Below are 13323 nucleotides of genomic sequence, written 5' to 3' on the forward strand. Positions count from 1 at the left end.
GCTAGAGGTGAATATAAGCAGGCTGGCCTTGCTAAGCACTGATAACATGCTAAAGAAGTATGACCACATCATATAGTGCCGGGAGCCGGTCCATGCTTGCTGTTTCAAGGGACCTGGCATATATGGCATACTGTTCTTAATATGTTTGCTCACCTTCTTGGCACTATGTGTTTTAACCAAGGTCTCTGAGAAAGGTTGTTTCCCCAGGTAGGGATTTTCCCCTGAAGTTAGGGAGGGAATAAAACCTCTTAACTAAGTGCCAGGTGGGAAATTAATCACTTTAACTACGAATAATCATGCTTAAGCTACATAATCTTTACTCCCTGGAATGGAGATAAGAAACGCCCTAACCTTTGGAATAGAGATTGATAGGATTGGAATCAACTGGTATAAATACAGTTGAAACAAGACAACAGCAGACAGAACTTAGGAGAGACAGAACTAAGAGAGACAGAACCTAGGCACAGAACCTATACAGAACATTCTCTAGAGACAGAAGAACTTCGCTGGAGAGAACATGGCAAAAGATCCTGGACAGAAACCGGCCTCAGAACCTAGAGACAGAACCTAGCGAGAGAACATGGCAAAAGATCCTGGACTGAACCTGACTACAGAGATTGGCAAGAGAACCTGACTAGAACCTGGTGACTGAACCTGGCTGGAGAACCTGGACAGAACCTGGCTGGAGAACCTAGCGAGGGAACATGGCTACAGAACCTGGCTGGAGAACCTGGAGAACCTGGCTGGAGAACCTAGCAGGAGACCATGGACACAGAACCTGGCTGGAGATCCTAAACAGAACTTCGCTGGAGATCCAGACCAGAACTTGGCTGGAGATCCTGGCTAGGCTGCTGATCAACTGAATGCTGTCTCCGTGTCATTCCTTCTTCACCGACTCCATCCACACCTTTGGGGACCCCTGGACCTGCTGGGGTTGGACCCCGGCAATATAGCATGACATGGCATGGCACCAAACTTGACACTGGATACTCATCTTCTTGGTTTCAAACAAAAGAAGAGAGTGGTTGAGTTTATACCAATTAAAGGGAGGTGGAAAATTTGCATTATAAGCAATGTCTCCCTTTGGATTGATGGTCATGTTAAGAAAAGTGATGGGACCTTTTGCTTCAGATTTTATACACCAAGGCTTTAATAATATTAACCAAAATACCTGACTCCCTGGAGGTCCTTGGACTCCTTCTAAACCCATGGGACCCTGTAAAGAGAAAAAAAGGCACCTGAGAAAGATTAATAGCTCACACTAGAAAAAGCCACTAGATTTACATAACAAGGCTATCCAACTGAGTTCAGGGTTTAGCAGCTCCTAAAATCAGGTAAGAGAGTGTTCCTAGACCTGGCTTAATGACTTCTTTCTAACTACTAATCCATCAGGTTGAATAGCCACCACGCAGAGCATTTTTAAAGAGCTAAATAAATGGAAACATTTTAAGCACTAAGTGGAATTTGGTAAAAGGGCTGGGTGGTATTATACTTAGTCTGCATTAGTTCCAAGTCATGAGATTTTTAAATATATTGTGGGAGGGCCGCTTGTCTTTCACTCCAAATGCATAATTTGTTGGTGATTGTGCCTTTTCCAGACAAGGGAGTAGGGAAAAGTAGAGAAAGAGAAAGAAATGGCAGGGTAATGGATGAACATTGCTGAAAATTCAAAAGACTCTTTAACAAGCTTCATGATGAAGCTAAACACAATTCTCTAAAGTGTTACTTCTTTAAGGCTAAGGTTGACCATTTGCTTACAGTGTAAGACCCAAGTGTGTGAAGTTATTTTTCCTCTTGAAGTGAAATTATTATTGGAAACTGTTGACTCAAAACATCACCACAATCTAGAACTTCTCAGGCTTGTTTCTGTTCTATAAAAATTGCACTTGGCCCTCTTTCTTCCATTTCTGCATCCCCCAACTCTCACCCTTGCCCATATTCCCACATGATAGAATGGAATGAAAGCAAGACAACAGTCACATAATTCTTTAGCCCAGAAGGTAGTTATACCTGGGAGCAAGGGGAGTAAATAGTCTGAGTAGTCACCTGTATAGGGGGTACATCATTCTTTATTCAAAGGAGCCATTACTTCCAGGGGATGGGTAAAAGTGGAGAGAAGGTAATCTTAGGGGCCTGCCAGAAGGCTGAGGAAGAGAAAGAAAAGCTTAAGTGGCCCTAGCTGGTTTGGCTCAGTGTACTGAAGGGTCCTGGGTTCAATTCTGGTCAAGGCATGTACCTCGGTTGCAGTCTTGATCCCCGACCCTGGTTGGAACACATGTGGAAGGCAATGAGTCGATGTATTTGTCTCACATCAATGTTTCTCTCTCTCTGTCTCTTCCCCTCCCTTCCACTCTCTCTAAAAATCTATGGAAAAATATCCTCGGGTGAGTATTAACAAAAAAAAAGTGTCTAAAACAAAAACTAATAAAAATAATTATTAAAAAAGAAAAGCTTAAGTGGCCATAAGTTACATAACATAAATTTGAAAACAGAAAATAAAATGGACCAGGTGACTTAACAGACCGAGGCAAGCAACATTCCAGGTTCCTACCCTACCTACCCTAGGTCCTGGCAAACCAGGGATGCCTTTTTCTCCTTTTTCTCCTGCAGTCCCAAATCCCTAAAGGGAAAAAGAAACCATAAGTTATAACATTCATTTCCTCATAGGTCTTCTGGTTCCATCCAAAGCACAGTGGTAATTTCAAACCATCTCCATTGTTCCACTGGGGAGGCTCACAATGCTGAGTCTCCTGTCACTTTTTGAGAAGCACATAGGACCTGAATATAATTTGAACCATTCATTCAAGGTTACATTTTGGTTCTAGAAGTAATGTCTTCTCCCTCAAACAATATTGCATATATTTATAGTAACATGGACTAACAGCATAGAAATGATAAAATATCTAACCCCATTGATTTTTCAGATGGGGAGAATAACACTCAGAAGCGCTAAGCATCTTGTATTGGTTACAGAATCAGAAAGCCGGGTTGTCAGACTTCCATTCCAGGACCCTTTCCATGAGAATAGGCTTTCTTCCACCATCCAGGAATTTGGTTTTTTTTGACCCTCAAATGTTAATTCTTGGTGGTCAATACTAGAGGAGATATGATGATTACAATATCCTTCTCAGTGGGATATTCTATCTTGGTGTGGTCTAGAATCCTGCAGACCCTAGGACAGTGATGGTGAAACTATGACACGTGTGTCAGAGGTGACACGCGAACTCATTTTTTTGGTTGATTTTTCTATGTTAAATGGCATTTAAATATCTAAAATAAATATCAAAAATATAAATCTTTGTTTTAATATGGTTGCAAATATCAAAAAATTTCTATATGTGATACGGCACCAGAGTTAAGTTAGGGTTTTTCAAAATGCTGACACGCTGAGCTCAAAAGGTTCGCCATCATTGCCCTAGGAGCACTCCAAATGGGGACTGTGACATGGTTTCCAATCCCTCTTGCACTGCTCACAAGAGATGAGGGCTTACAGCCATGGGCATGACTGAAGGATTCTCTATGAAGAGGCAGAAATCCAAAAAAAGCAGAGTGAGTGAGAAAGAGCTTCCTCTGCTCTGAGTCTAAGCAGTGGTTCTCAACCTTCCTAATGCCGCGACCCTTTAATACAGTTCCTCATGTTGTGGTGACCCCCAACCATAAAATTATTTTCGTTGCTACTTCATAACTCTAATTTTGCTACTGTTATGAATTGTAATGTAAATATCTGATATGCTGGATGTATTTTCAGGAGTCGCGACCCACGGCTTGAGAACCGCTGGGAGGCAAGCATATTCTGGACCCCAAGATACAGAAGAGTTCATTACATAAGTGGATAAAGACTTTCCCAGCAAACTGAATCAAAGCCATTTGTTACTGCTTAAAATTGGATGTTCTGGAAAATAGATTTTGGCAAACAACTTTTAAGCCTATTATGAGAGTAAAGGAGGCGGTGAAACTTTCTTACATGTAAGCTTGTAAAAGACACTAAGTGTTGTGGCATGTTACCTGCTGTCCTCCTGTTGTGACCTGGCTCAACTGGTTGAGAAGGCACTGTACAAATCCTGTTTGTAGTTTTCTTCCTCTTATGTAGTGAGAGTATTCCCATGGGTACTGACAACTAGCTGAATAGCCCTTAGCTTTCTAGGCCCAAGGTTTTTTTGTTGTTTTATTTTTTAATGTGGATTGTTTTGTTGTGTTTTTATTGGGGGAGAGTGTGCATCTGAGAATGGTCTGATTCAAAGCAGGCTTTGGTTTCTATTTGCCTTTCTCTTCATCTGTAGTTGTGTGCCAAATAGCTCAGACTGCATGCTGAATAGGATTTCTATTCAGAAGGCTTGCAGGTCAAACTGAATGCACACTTATTTGAAATCTCAGTTCTGGATTTCAAATTGGAAACCAATTCATGTTGCCACCTGGTGGAATGTGTGTATTGGCTTCTGAAGTGAAGTACTTCATGCAATGTTCTTTGTCCTGTCCATGGAAGCTATGGCAGCTCAGGCTGCCCCAAACTCTAAAAGCGCTAAGATGGGTTTTATAGTTGACAAGCAGAAGAATGATATCACACTCACTTCTGTCTCCTCCAAGGACATTACTGCAGGCTGAATGCATACAAGGCCCCATACATACTTGTTGAATTAAATGGAATAATTTCCCAGAGGACAAAACTATTTCAAAGGGTGAAGGAATGTCTAGGAACTGTCTTATGCCCCCCCCCATACATATCTTGCCACAGTTGTAAAGACAAGGGGACCTTGTCTTCCTTCTTGCTGTGGTCTACAAATCTGTTTCTCAGAGAGAAGGTCTGAGAATTTGCACAACACGTGAAAAAAATAAATACATAAGTTTAAAAAGGAAAAAAATAGTAATCTGTGAGTGTGTGTTAAAGCCAATACAAAATAGATGACTTGGCAAGATATTGGGCTGTAGGCTCAGCTTGTCTCCAGCACAGGGGGCACCATACAGGGCCCTGCTGAACAAGCTGTTCTAGCAAAATGTCATAGGACCATCTAGTCCTTACAGGTATGCTCTCCAGGGCCCTGATATACTGGTATTTTTGGTTTAAGGATATTAGTCAATTTTAGTCACTTGGCCAGAAATAAGAGGGAATGACATAGTCACTGGGTCAGGGTGGGGAGGACGGTGAAAAAAAAAGGCAAGCTGACTTACAAAATTAGTCACAGTGATATAAAGTACAACACAGGAAATATAGTCAATAATAAAAATATGCATGGTGACAGATGGTTCCTAGACTTATGGTGGTGATCACTTTTCTAAGGTATACACACATCTAACCACTGTTGTACACCTGTAACTAATGTAATATTGTATGTGAACTTAATTTAAAATTAGATATAAAAATAAAAGTTAAAAATGGGTACAGTAAAAAGAAAACAAAGAAAAGAAACAAGCAAGGTACAAACACTAGGCTGGAACCAAGAGGTGTCAGACCCTACTGCCCAGTGAGAGACACTGTGGCCATGGACCTCAGAGACATGGTCCCCTGAGAGGGAGGCCACCATGCAGTCACACTCTGCTCGAGCTTCTCCCTCAACCCAATGACTTCCTAGGGCCCCAGTAAAGGCAATGGAGATGGCTAGACACCCCTCCACAGCAAGGGTGGCTTCCCTAAGGGAAGGCAGGAGGGAGGCTGAAGCATGATTAGGGGGTGGGAGGTCATGTGGGAGGGCCAGGGTGGGATTTGTGGCAATATTTTGGAACCTAAACTGCAGAAATCTGTTCTGCTTGGCATTTGAGGGCAACTTGAGATTTGAAACTTGAGAGGTTAGGAAAGTGGTCTCCTCAACTCTGTCCATGTCACACTGCTGCTATTGACCATCAGGGCACCAGGACCCAGGGCCTAGCTTAAGTCTGGCAAGCTGGGTCTTCATCTTCAAAGGTCCTACTTGAAGTGCCTGGAAAATGTGGTGCACAATTAAAGGAGAACACCACCTGCCCAGTAGCTGTCTCAGGTCCACTCAATAGGTACCTCAGGATTTGCCAGTTTCTTCTCTCTCTCCTCATCTTTTCTATTTTGCCCTACCCTGTGTTTGCCAGTTCCTTGGACAGACAACACACAGGTGCATGATTACAACAATCTTCATGGGAGTATCTGTGGTCTACAAGTCTGAGTATTCTCCTGGAGACAATGGGGTGAAATGTGTGAAGCTGGGACTGAGCCATAAATCAGGGATATTTGGTCACTGCAAAGGGTGCAAGAGACAGAAGACGAGGCATACATAATATCAGGCTGGCTACTTGTCAGCAATTGCTGCAAATATTTAGGCTTATATGAAAGGGAAACAAATTGTTAAAGAGAACAATTTGGATTCCCTAAAGATTCCATTCTCAGCTCTGCCTTGTGTGGATAATTGAAAGTTTATGTAAGGGGTTTGGATTTCAGAAGTGTGTTTCCTCTGAAAAGCCCAAAGTATCTTAAACATGTTACCACCTTTCTTCTCACAAATTTTCTGTCATAAGACACAGAAGGTACCTATGAATGTTCTCATTAAGCAGGTAGAGATGTTAGGAGTGAAGAAATTACATGATTTGGCAAGTTTTCATATCAAATCTATTCTGAAGTGAGCTGAAAACTCTGGCTTCTTGATTTCCAACATCTGAAAATATGCTGTGTTATATAAAGAGAGGCGTTTTTCAGCTTGGGATGTGTTTACAATCAACTGGAGTTTCTATTTTTCAGCTCACATTGTAAAACACTGGAAATGCTGAGCTTCAAACGGTATTGCAATCTATCACCCTGCATTGTTGTCAGCCAGTCTCTTTTTATTTTACAGGACAAAAGGGAACAGGGTGAAAATGCAGCAGGGGGAATTATTTGAGGTAGACCCTGGAAGAGAATGAGAGGGAGGGAGGGAGAGTGAGCCAGTAAATCCAGTAACACCAAAGTTCCACCACCATAATGACAAGAATGAACTGGACTGTAGGGGGCAGTGTGGTATGGGGAAAAAGTTCTGAGTTGGTTAGAAGTAAAGAAAGCTGAATTTCTGCTTCAGTTCTGCTAATAATTTGCTGTGTGACTCTGGACAATCAATCCTTTCATCCGTTCAGGCCATGGTGTCCTCATCAACACAAGGAGATAAGCCCAGCCCACCTTGCATACCTCACAGGCATCACTAGAGGTGACTAAAATCTATGTGAAATGCTCACAAAAGAAGGTGCAAACCTTTTTCCCTAGCACACTTGCAAAGCACTTTATATCTGTGCTGCCAAATTGAAATATAATGTGAGCTACTGTTATTTTAAATTTTCCAGTAGTCACCTTAAGAATGTAAAATAAATAGGGGATATTAATTTAATAACATTTTATTTAACAAAATATATGGTAAATATTGTCATTTCAACACTGAAGTAAAAATTGTTAATGGGACATCTTAGATTTTTTCTCATACCCAGTTTTTAAAATCTAGTGTGCATTTCACACTTATGGCACATCTCATTTCAGGCTAACCACATTTCAAGATCTCAGTAGCCATATGTGGCTAGTGGTATCATTTTGGACAGCACAGTTTCATACTTTGCAAATAAACTCTACGTACATTGAGAGTTGGGCCTCATTGAGAGTATGTCCATTGCTATATTACAGATATACAGAGAACTTCCGAGACTTGAAAAAGTCCCCAAACTGTAGCTGAGTCTTAAGCCCAGGTGTCTTGTCTCCAACAGTAGGGTTATCTTCAATTCTGATTAATTAGATGCTGAGCTGATTATAATCAAGGACACTGAACACATGATTTTCTGCTTTCCTGTGTTTCTACAGAGTAACAGGATCATCATGGAAACAACCTGTGCAACCGGCCCTACTGGCTCTGTTTTCTGGCCATCCAGAGAGACACAGTGTTTCAAAAAACTGTAGAGAAGCACTACAGTCATTCATCCCCACTTTGCCAGCAAGCAGTCATATTCATTCATCTTTGATTCATCCATTTCCCTCCCTACCCCTTCATCTAACCCATGAAAACCTTGTCAGATTCTCCTTCAAAATACATCTTATGATTTAAGAGCCATATCAACCAGATATAATATGTGGGCCTCATTTGCATTCTAATTTCAGTGAGGCAATTATAAATAATACTAGAGGCCCGGTGCACAAAAATTTGTGCACTCGGGGTGGGGGGTCCCTCAGCCTGGCCTGCGCCCATTCACAGTCCAGGACCCCTTGGGGGATGTCCACCTGTTGACTTAAGCCCACTCCCTGGGGGATCAGGCCTAAGCTTGCAGTCAGACATCCTTCTGACAGCCAGGGAGCCCTTGGGGGATGTCCGGACTAAAGGCTTAGGCCCCCAAGGGATAGGGTCTAAACTGTTAGTTGGACATTCTTAGTGCTGCCACGGAGGTGGGAGAGGCTCCTGCCACCACCACTGTGCTGGCCAGCCATGAACCAGCTTCTGGCTGAGTGGCACTCCCCATATGGAAGTTCACTGACCACCAGAGGGCAGCTCCTGCATTGAGCATCTGCCCTCTGGTGGCCAGTGCACATCATAGCAACCGGTCATTCTGCTGTTCAGTCAGTGTGCATATAAGCCTTTTATTATTATTATATAGGATGTCCCTATTTCCCTCCTTTTGCCCCCTCTACCCAGCTCTTGCCCCCCACCTCTCTCTGGCCATCACCATACTGTTTTCTGTGTCCATGGGTTGTGCATATATCTTCTTTGGCTAATCCCTTCTTTAAATTCACTTCTTTAAATTTTTATTTTCAGATAAGTGCTTATAACTGCACTATTATATGTTTTCTATTATATCATTTAGAATTAAGATATTTTTTAATTGAACCCTTGTAAATTTTAGCACAATTTAATAAATTATGCTAGAAGCAATTAGGAGATTTTTCATGTAATGCATACACATTTCAATTAATATTTTATTAATTTTTAATTTTTTAATATTTTAATTTGAAATAATCTCATACATGTAAAAAAAACACTATAAAATACTACAGCATATTATATGTATCCTTCACCCAATTTCTTAGGTTTTAATAATTTAAACATAACCATTATACAACTAACAAAATTTGGAATATATTTTTCTTATAATCTCTTTAATGTTACTTAATCCATTTACTTTGTTTTTGTTAATCTTCACCCAAGGATATTTTTTCCATTGAATTTTAGAGAGAGTGAAGGGAAAGGGAGAGAAACATTGATTGGTTGCCTCCTGCACATGCTCTGATAGGGACTGGGGATCAAGCCAGCAACTGAGGTATATGCCCTTGACTGGAATTGAACCTGGGACCCTTCAGTCCACAGGCTAATGCTCTATCCACTTAAGTGGATTTTGTTTTTGATTCACCCTCATAATCTGTCTTTTAATTGGTGCATTTATGCCACTGACTTTCAGAGTGCTTACTGATAGAGTTACTACCATATCAGGTGGCATCTGGGGCTTCTGGGGCCTGCCTGCCTTGCCACCCGGGACTTGCCGATCGGGTCCCTGGCGGCAAGGCAGGCCAGCTTCTGGGGCTTCTGGGGCCGGCCTGCCCTAGATGGCAGTGCGCTGGTGGCTCGCACTGTCCCGCCCTGCCTGTAGTATGCAAATTAGCCGCCATCTTTGTTGGCAGTTGATTTGCATATTGTGCTGATTAGCCAATGGCAGGCATAGCAAAGGTACAGTCAATTACCATGTTTGTCTATTATTAGATAGGATATTTATGAGACAATCACAAATCTGAATTCTTTCTTATTAACTGATATTAAGCAATTATTAATAATTAATATCTGATGATTATATTGTCATTATGCTTTTAAAAAGCCCTTATCTCTTAGAAATGCTGAGGTATTTATGATGAAATAATATGTATGTTATTTGCTTCAGATTGACTATGAGTTGGCAATTATTGACATTTATACCATTATGCCATTCTCTCTACTCTGTATATGTTTAAAATGTTCTATAATAAAATGTTTAGCCCTAGCTGGTTTGGCTCAGTGGATAGGGTGACAGCCTGTGGACTGAAGATTTCCGTGTTTGATTCTGGTCAAGGGCACATGCCTGCCTGGGTTGTAGGCTCCATCCTCAGTAGGGGGCATGCAGGAGGCAGCAGATCAATTATTCTCTGTCATCAGTAATGTTTCTATCTCTTTCTCCCTTCCTCTCTGAAGCCAATCTATACTAGTAATAGAGGAATATGCAAATTTTCTGGGATTCTGTCACAGTAACAGTAAGGACCAAACAGCAGGCTGCATGGGGAGACAAGGCCGGCAGGGGGGTTAGTGAGGGACGACCAAACGACTGAACAGCAGGCTGCATGGGATGACCAGGTCATCTTTGGGGGGCAGTTGGGGGGTGACCAGGCTGGTGGGGGAGCAGTTGGGGGTGACCAGGTTGGCAGGGGCAGTAGTAAGGGGAGATCAGGCTAGCAGAAGGGGCAGTAAGGGGCGACCAGGCCAGCAAGGGGGAAGTTGGGGGCGACCAGGCTGGCAAGTGGGAGAGTTGGGGGTGACCAGGCCATCGGGAGGGCAGTTACAGGTGATCAGGCAGGCAGGCAGGCAGGTGAACAGTTAGGAGTCAGCGGTACCAGATTGTGAGAGGGATGTCCGACTGACAGTTTAGGCCCAATCCTTGGACATCTCCCAAGGGGTCCAGGTTGGAGAGTGTGCAAACTGGGCTGAGGAGGCTCCACATCCCCCCTCCGCCACGTACATGAATTTCATGTACCAGGCCTCTAGTAAAAATATATTTTTAAAAAGTGTAAACTTTTTACATTTTGAATGCATGCACTTTCCATTTTCATTATCACCCTAGTCCAAGCCACTGGATTGCTGTAATAGCCTCTGTTTGCTGCCTTACTCTCCCCATTTTCTCCACTCCCCCATATCCTCCAACCAGAGTGATCTTAAAAATACAAGTCAAAGCCTCCTAATAGATTCCTGCTACATTTAACATAAAAGCCATATTTGACTGGTAAAAGTCTTCATGATCTAGATCAACGGTTCTCAACCTGTGGGCCGCGACCCCTCTGGGTGTCTAATGACCCTTTCACAGGGGTCGCCTAAGACCAATGGAAAACACATATATAATTACATATGGTTTTTGTGATTAATCACTATGCTTTAATTATGTTCAATTTGTAACAAAGAAAATACATCCTGCATATCAGATATTTACATTACAATTCATAACAGTAGCAACATTACAGTTATGAAGTAGCAACGAAAATAATTTTATGGTTGGGGGTCGCCACAACATGAGGAACTGTATTAAAGGGTCGCGGCATTGGGAAGGTTGAGAACCACTGATCTAGATCCTTCCTCTCTGCATTCTAATGCCTGGTTCTTGGCCTTGCTCACTCTGGTTCTTGGCCTTGCTCACTCTGCTTCCATCCACTCAACTTGTTGTTCCTCAAAAGCTCTGAGCTTTTTCCAAACTTAGGGTCTTCATAATTATGGTTCCCTCAACCAGAAACAATCTTCCTGATCTTCACATGACTTGTTCCCTTATAATATGCATTTTCTTGACCATTGTCCAAAGTAGCCCAACCCATTCCCAATCCACATTCCATCACTTTACTTTTTTTAAATCTTCTATGTATCCCTTACCATTTGTTTTCTTGTTTATTGTCTGTCTCCTTCCTCATTTTCCCACTAGAATGTACTTTCCTCAAGGACAAGGACTTTTAATTATTGAACTGTTATTACTCTTATAAGCCTCAGAGTCCAGCAGAATGCCTAGCACATAGGGGCTCTCAAAAGGTTTTTTGAGTGAAAGATACAAAGGCAGATAGGAAAGTGAAGATAGGATTACTAAATTTAACTCCCATTTACTGAATAATTGATAAATGTCAGACATGTGCTAAGTCCTTTTCATTAAGTTAAAAATTTGTCAAACCCTAGCCAGTTTTTCTCAGTGGATAGACTCGCAGGGGTCCTCAAACTACGGCCCGCGGGCCACATGCAAATACAAATATTGTATTTGTTCCCATTTTGTTTTTTTACTTCAAAATAAGATATGTGCAGTGTGCATAGGAATTTGTTCATAGTTTTTTTTTTAAACTATAGTCCGGCCCTCCAATGGTCTGAGGGACAGTGAACTGGCCCCCTGTTTAAAAAGTTTGAGGACCCCTGGGATAGAGCATTGGCTTGTGGACCAAAGGGTCCCGGGTTTGTCTCTGGTCAAGGGCACGTACCTAGTTGCAGGCTCCTCTCTGTCCTGGGCCCTGGTCGGAGCTCATGCAGGAGGGAACCAATCAATGTGTTTCTCTCACATTGACATTTCTCTCTGTCTCTCCCCCTCTCTTCTACTCTCTTTAAAAATCAATGGAAAAATATCCTTAGACAAAGATTAAAAAAAAAAGAAAGAAAGAAAAAGAGAAAAAGAAACTTGTCCAACATCACATAGCTAGAATGTGGTGAAACCACAAGTCAAGCCTAAGTATGTTTTAACTCTAGAACTTGAGCTAATAAACTCTAAGGTATATAGTCTCATGAAGAGTCATTATAATGTTCCCATGGGTTTAAGAAACAAGGACATTTCAAATGGCCTGACTGGAGTTGCTTAGTGATTGAGCATCGACTTATGAACCCAAGAGGTCATGGTTCGATTCCCTGTCAGGGCACATGCCTGGGTTGTGGGCTTGATCCCCAGTGTGAGAATGCAGGAGGCAGCTGATCAGTGATTCTCTCTCATCATTGATGTTCCTATCTCTTTCTCCCTTCCTCTCTAAAATCAACAATAAAAGTATATTTTTAAAAAAGAACATTTCAAATGCCTTCTAATAATGAAGATGGTGGAACTCTCTACAATAACCATAGGAAGAAGTCTTCCTGTTAGCCTTTATTGCTATAGCTTTTGTCCAATCAAACACTATGTAGATATTGACCAACTAAAGAGACTTACTGGAAATCCTGGAGGGCCACTTGTTCCTGGAGAACCCTGAAGCCCTGGTTCCCCCTGGAAAAATAAGCAAAGCTTAGTGAGTGGCAGCAGGAAGCAGTGAACTTAAAGGAGATGGCTCTCTTGAGCTACTTGGGCTGGGCTGTGGGAAACCAAAGGGGTATCAGGATTGGGGCATCAAAGGGTGGTGCAAATTACAGACTGCAAAAAATCAATGGTTTGGGGGAAAGAGTAACAATTACATGCTAATTTTCCTATATGTGCCCTGGAAGGACTCTCTAAAGTTTGGGAATGATCGTGAATGCAAGTAATCTTTCACATGTTTATAAACTGTTTCTAATCAATGGATACTTCCTATAAACCTGGAGGGAACCTGGAGCTATTGTTTGCACAAAGACAAACTTAAAGAAATGGGACTAAACACCTTCTCCTGGCTGGATGCATTGACCAGAGGCACAGAATCATAAAACTTAT

At 41.9% G+C, this 13323-nt stretch overlaps 1 protein-coding gene across 1 annotated transcript in view; it reads right to left on the bottom strand.

Moving 5' to 3' along the window:
- COL4A6 (collagen type IV alpha 6 chain) overlaps nt 1-13323 on the bottom strand; it is a gene marked incomplete at both ends in the record, with an annotated part of 395246 nt that overhangs the window by 45174 nt on the left and 336749 nt on the right. Inside the window, 3 exons of the mRNA XM_081081672.1 lie at nt 1172-1216; nt 2561-2620; nt 12853-12906. Of these exons, the coding sequence (XP_080937798.1) occupies nt 1172-1216; nt 2561-2620; nt 12853-12906 (159 nt within the window). The remainder of the gene's footprint in view (nt 1-1171; nt 1217-2560; nt 2621-12852; nt 12907-13323) is intronic.

This window comes from Myotis nattereri, assembly GCF_964212035.1.
Source record: "Myotis nattereri genome assembly, chromosome: X".
NCBI classification, from domain to species: Eukaryota; Metazoa; Chordata; class Mammalia; order Chiroptera; family Vespertilionidae; genus Myotis; species Myotis nattereri.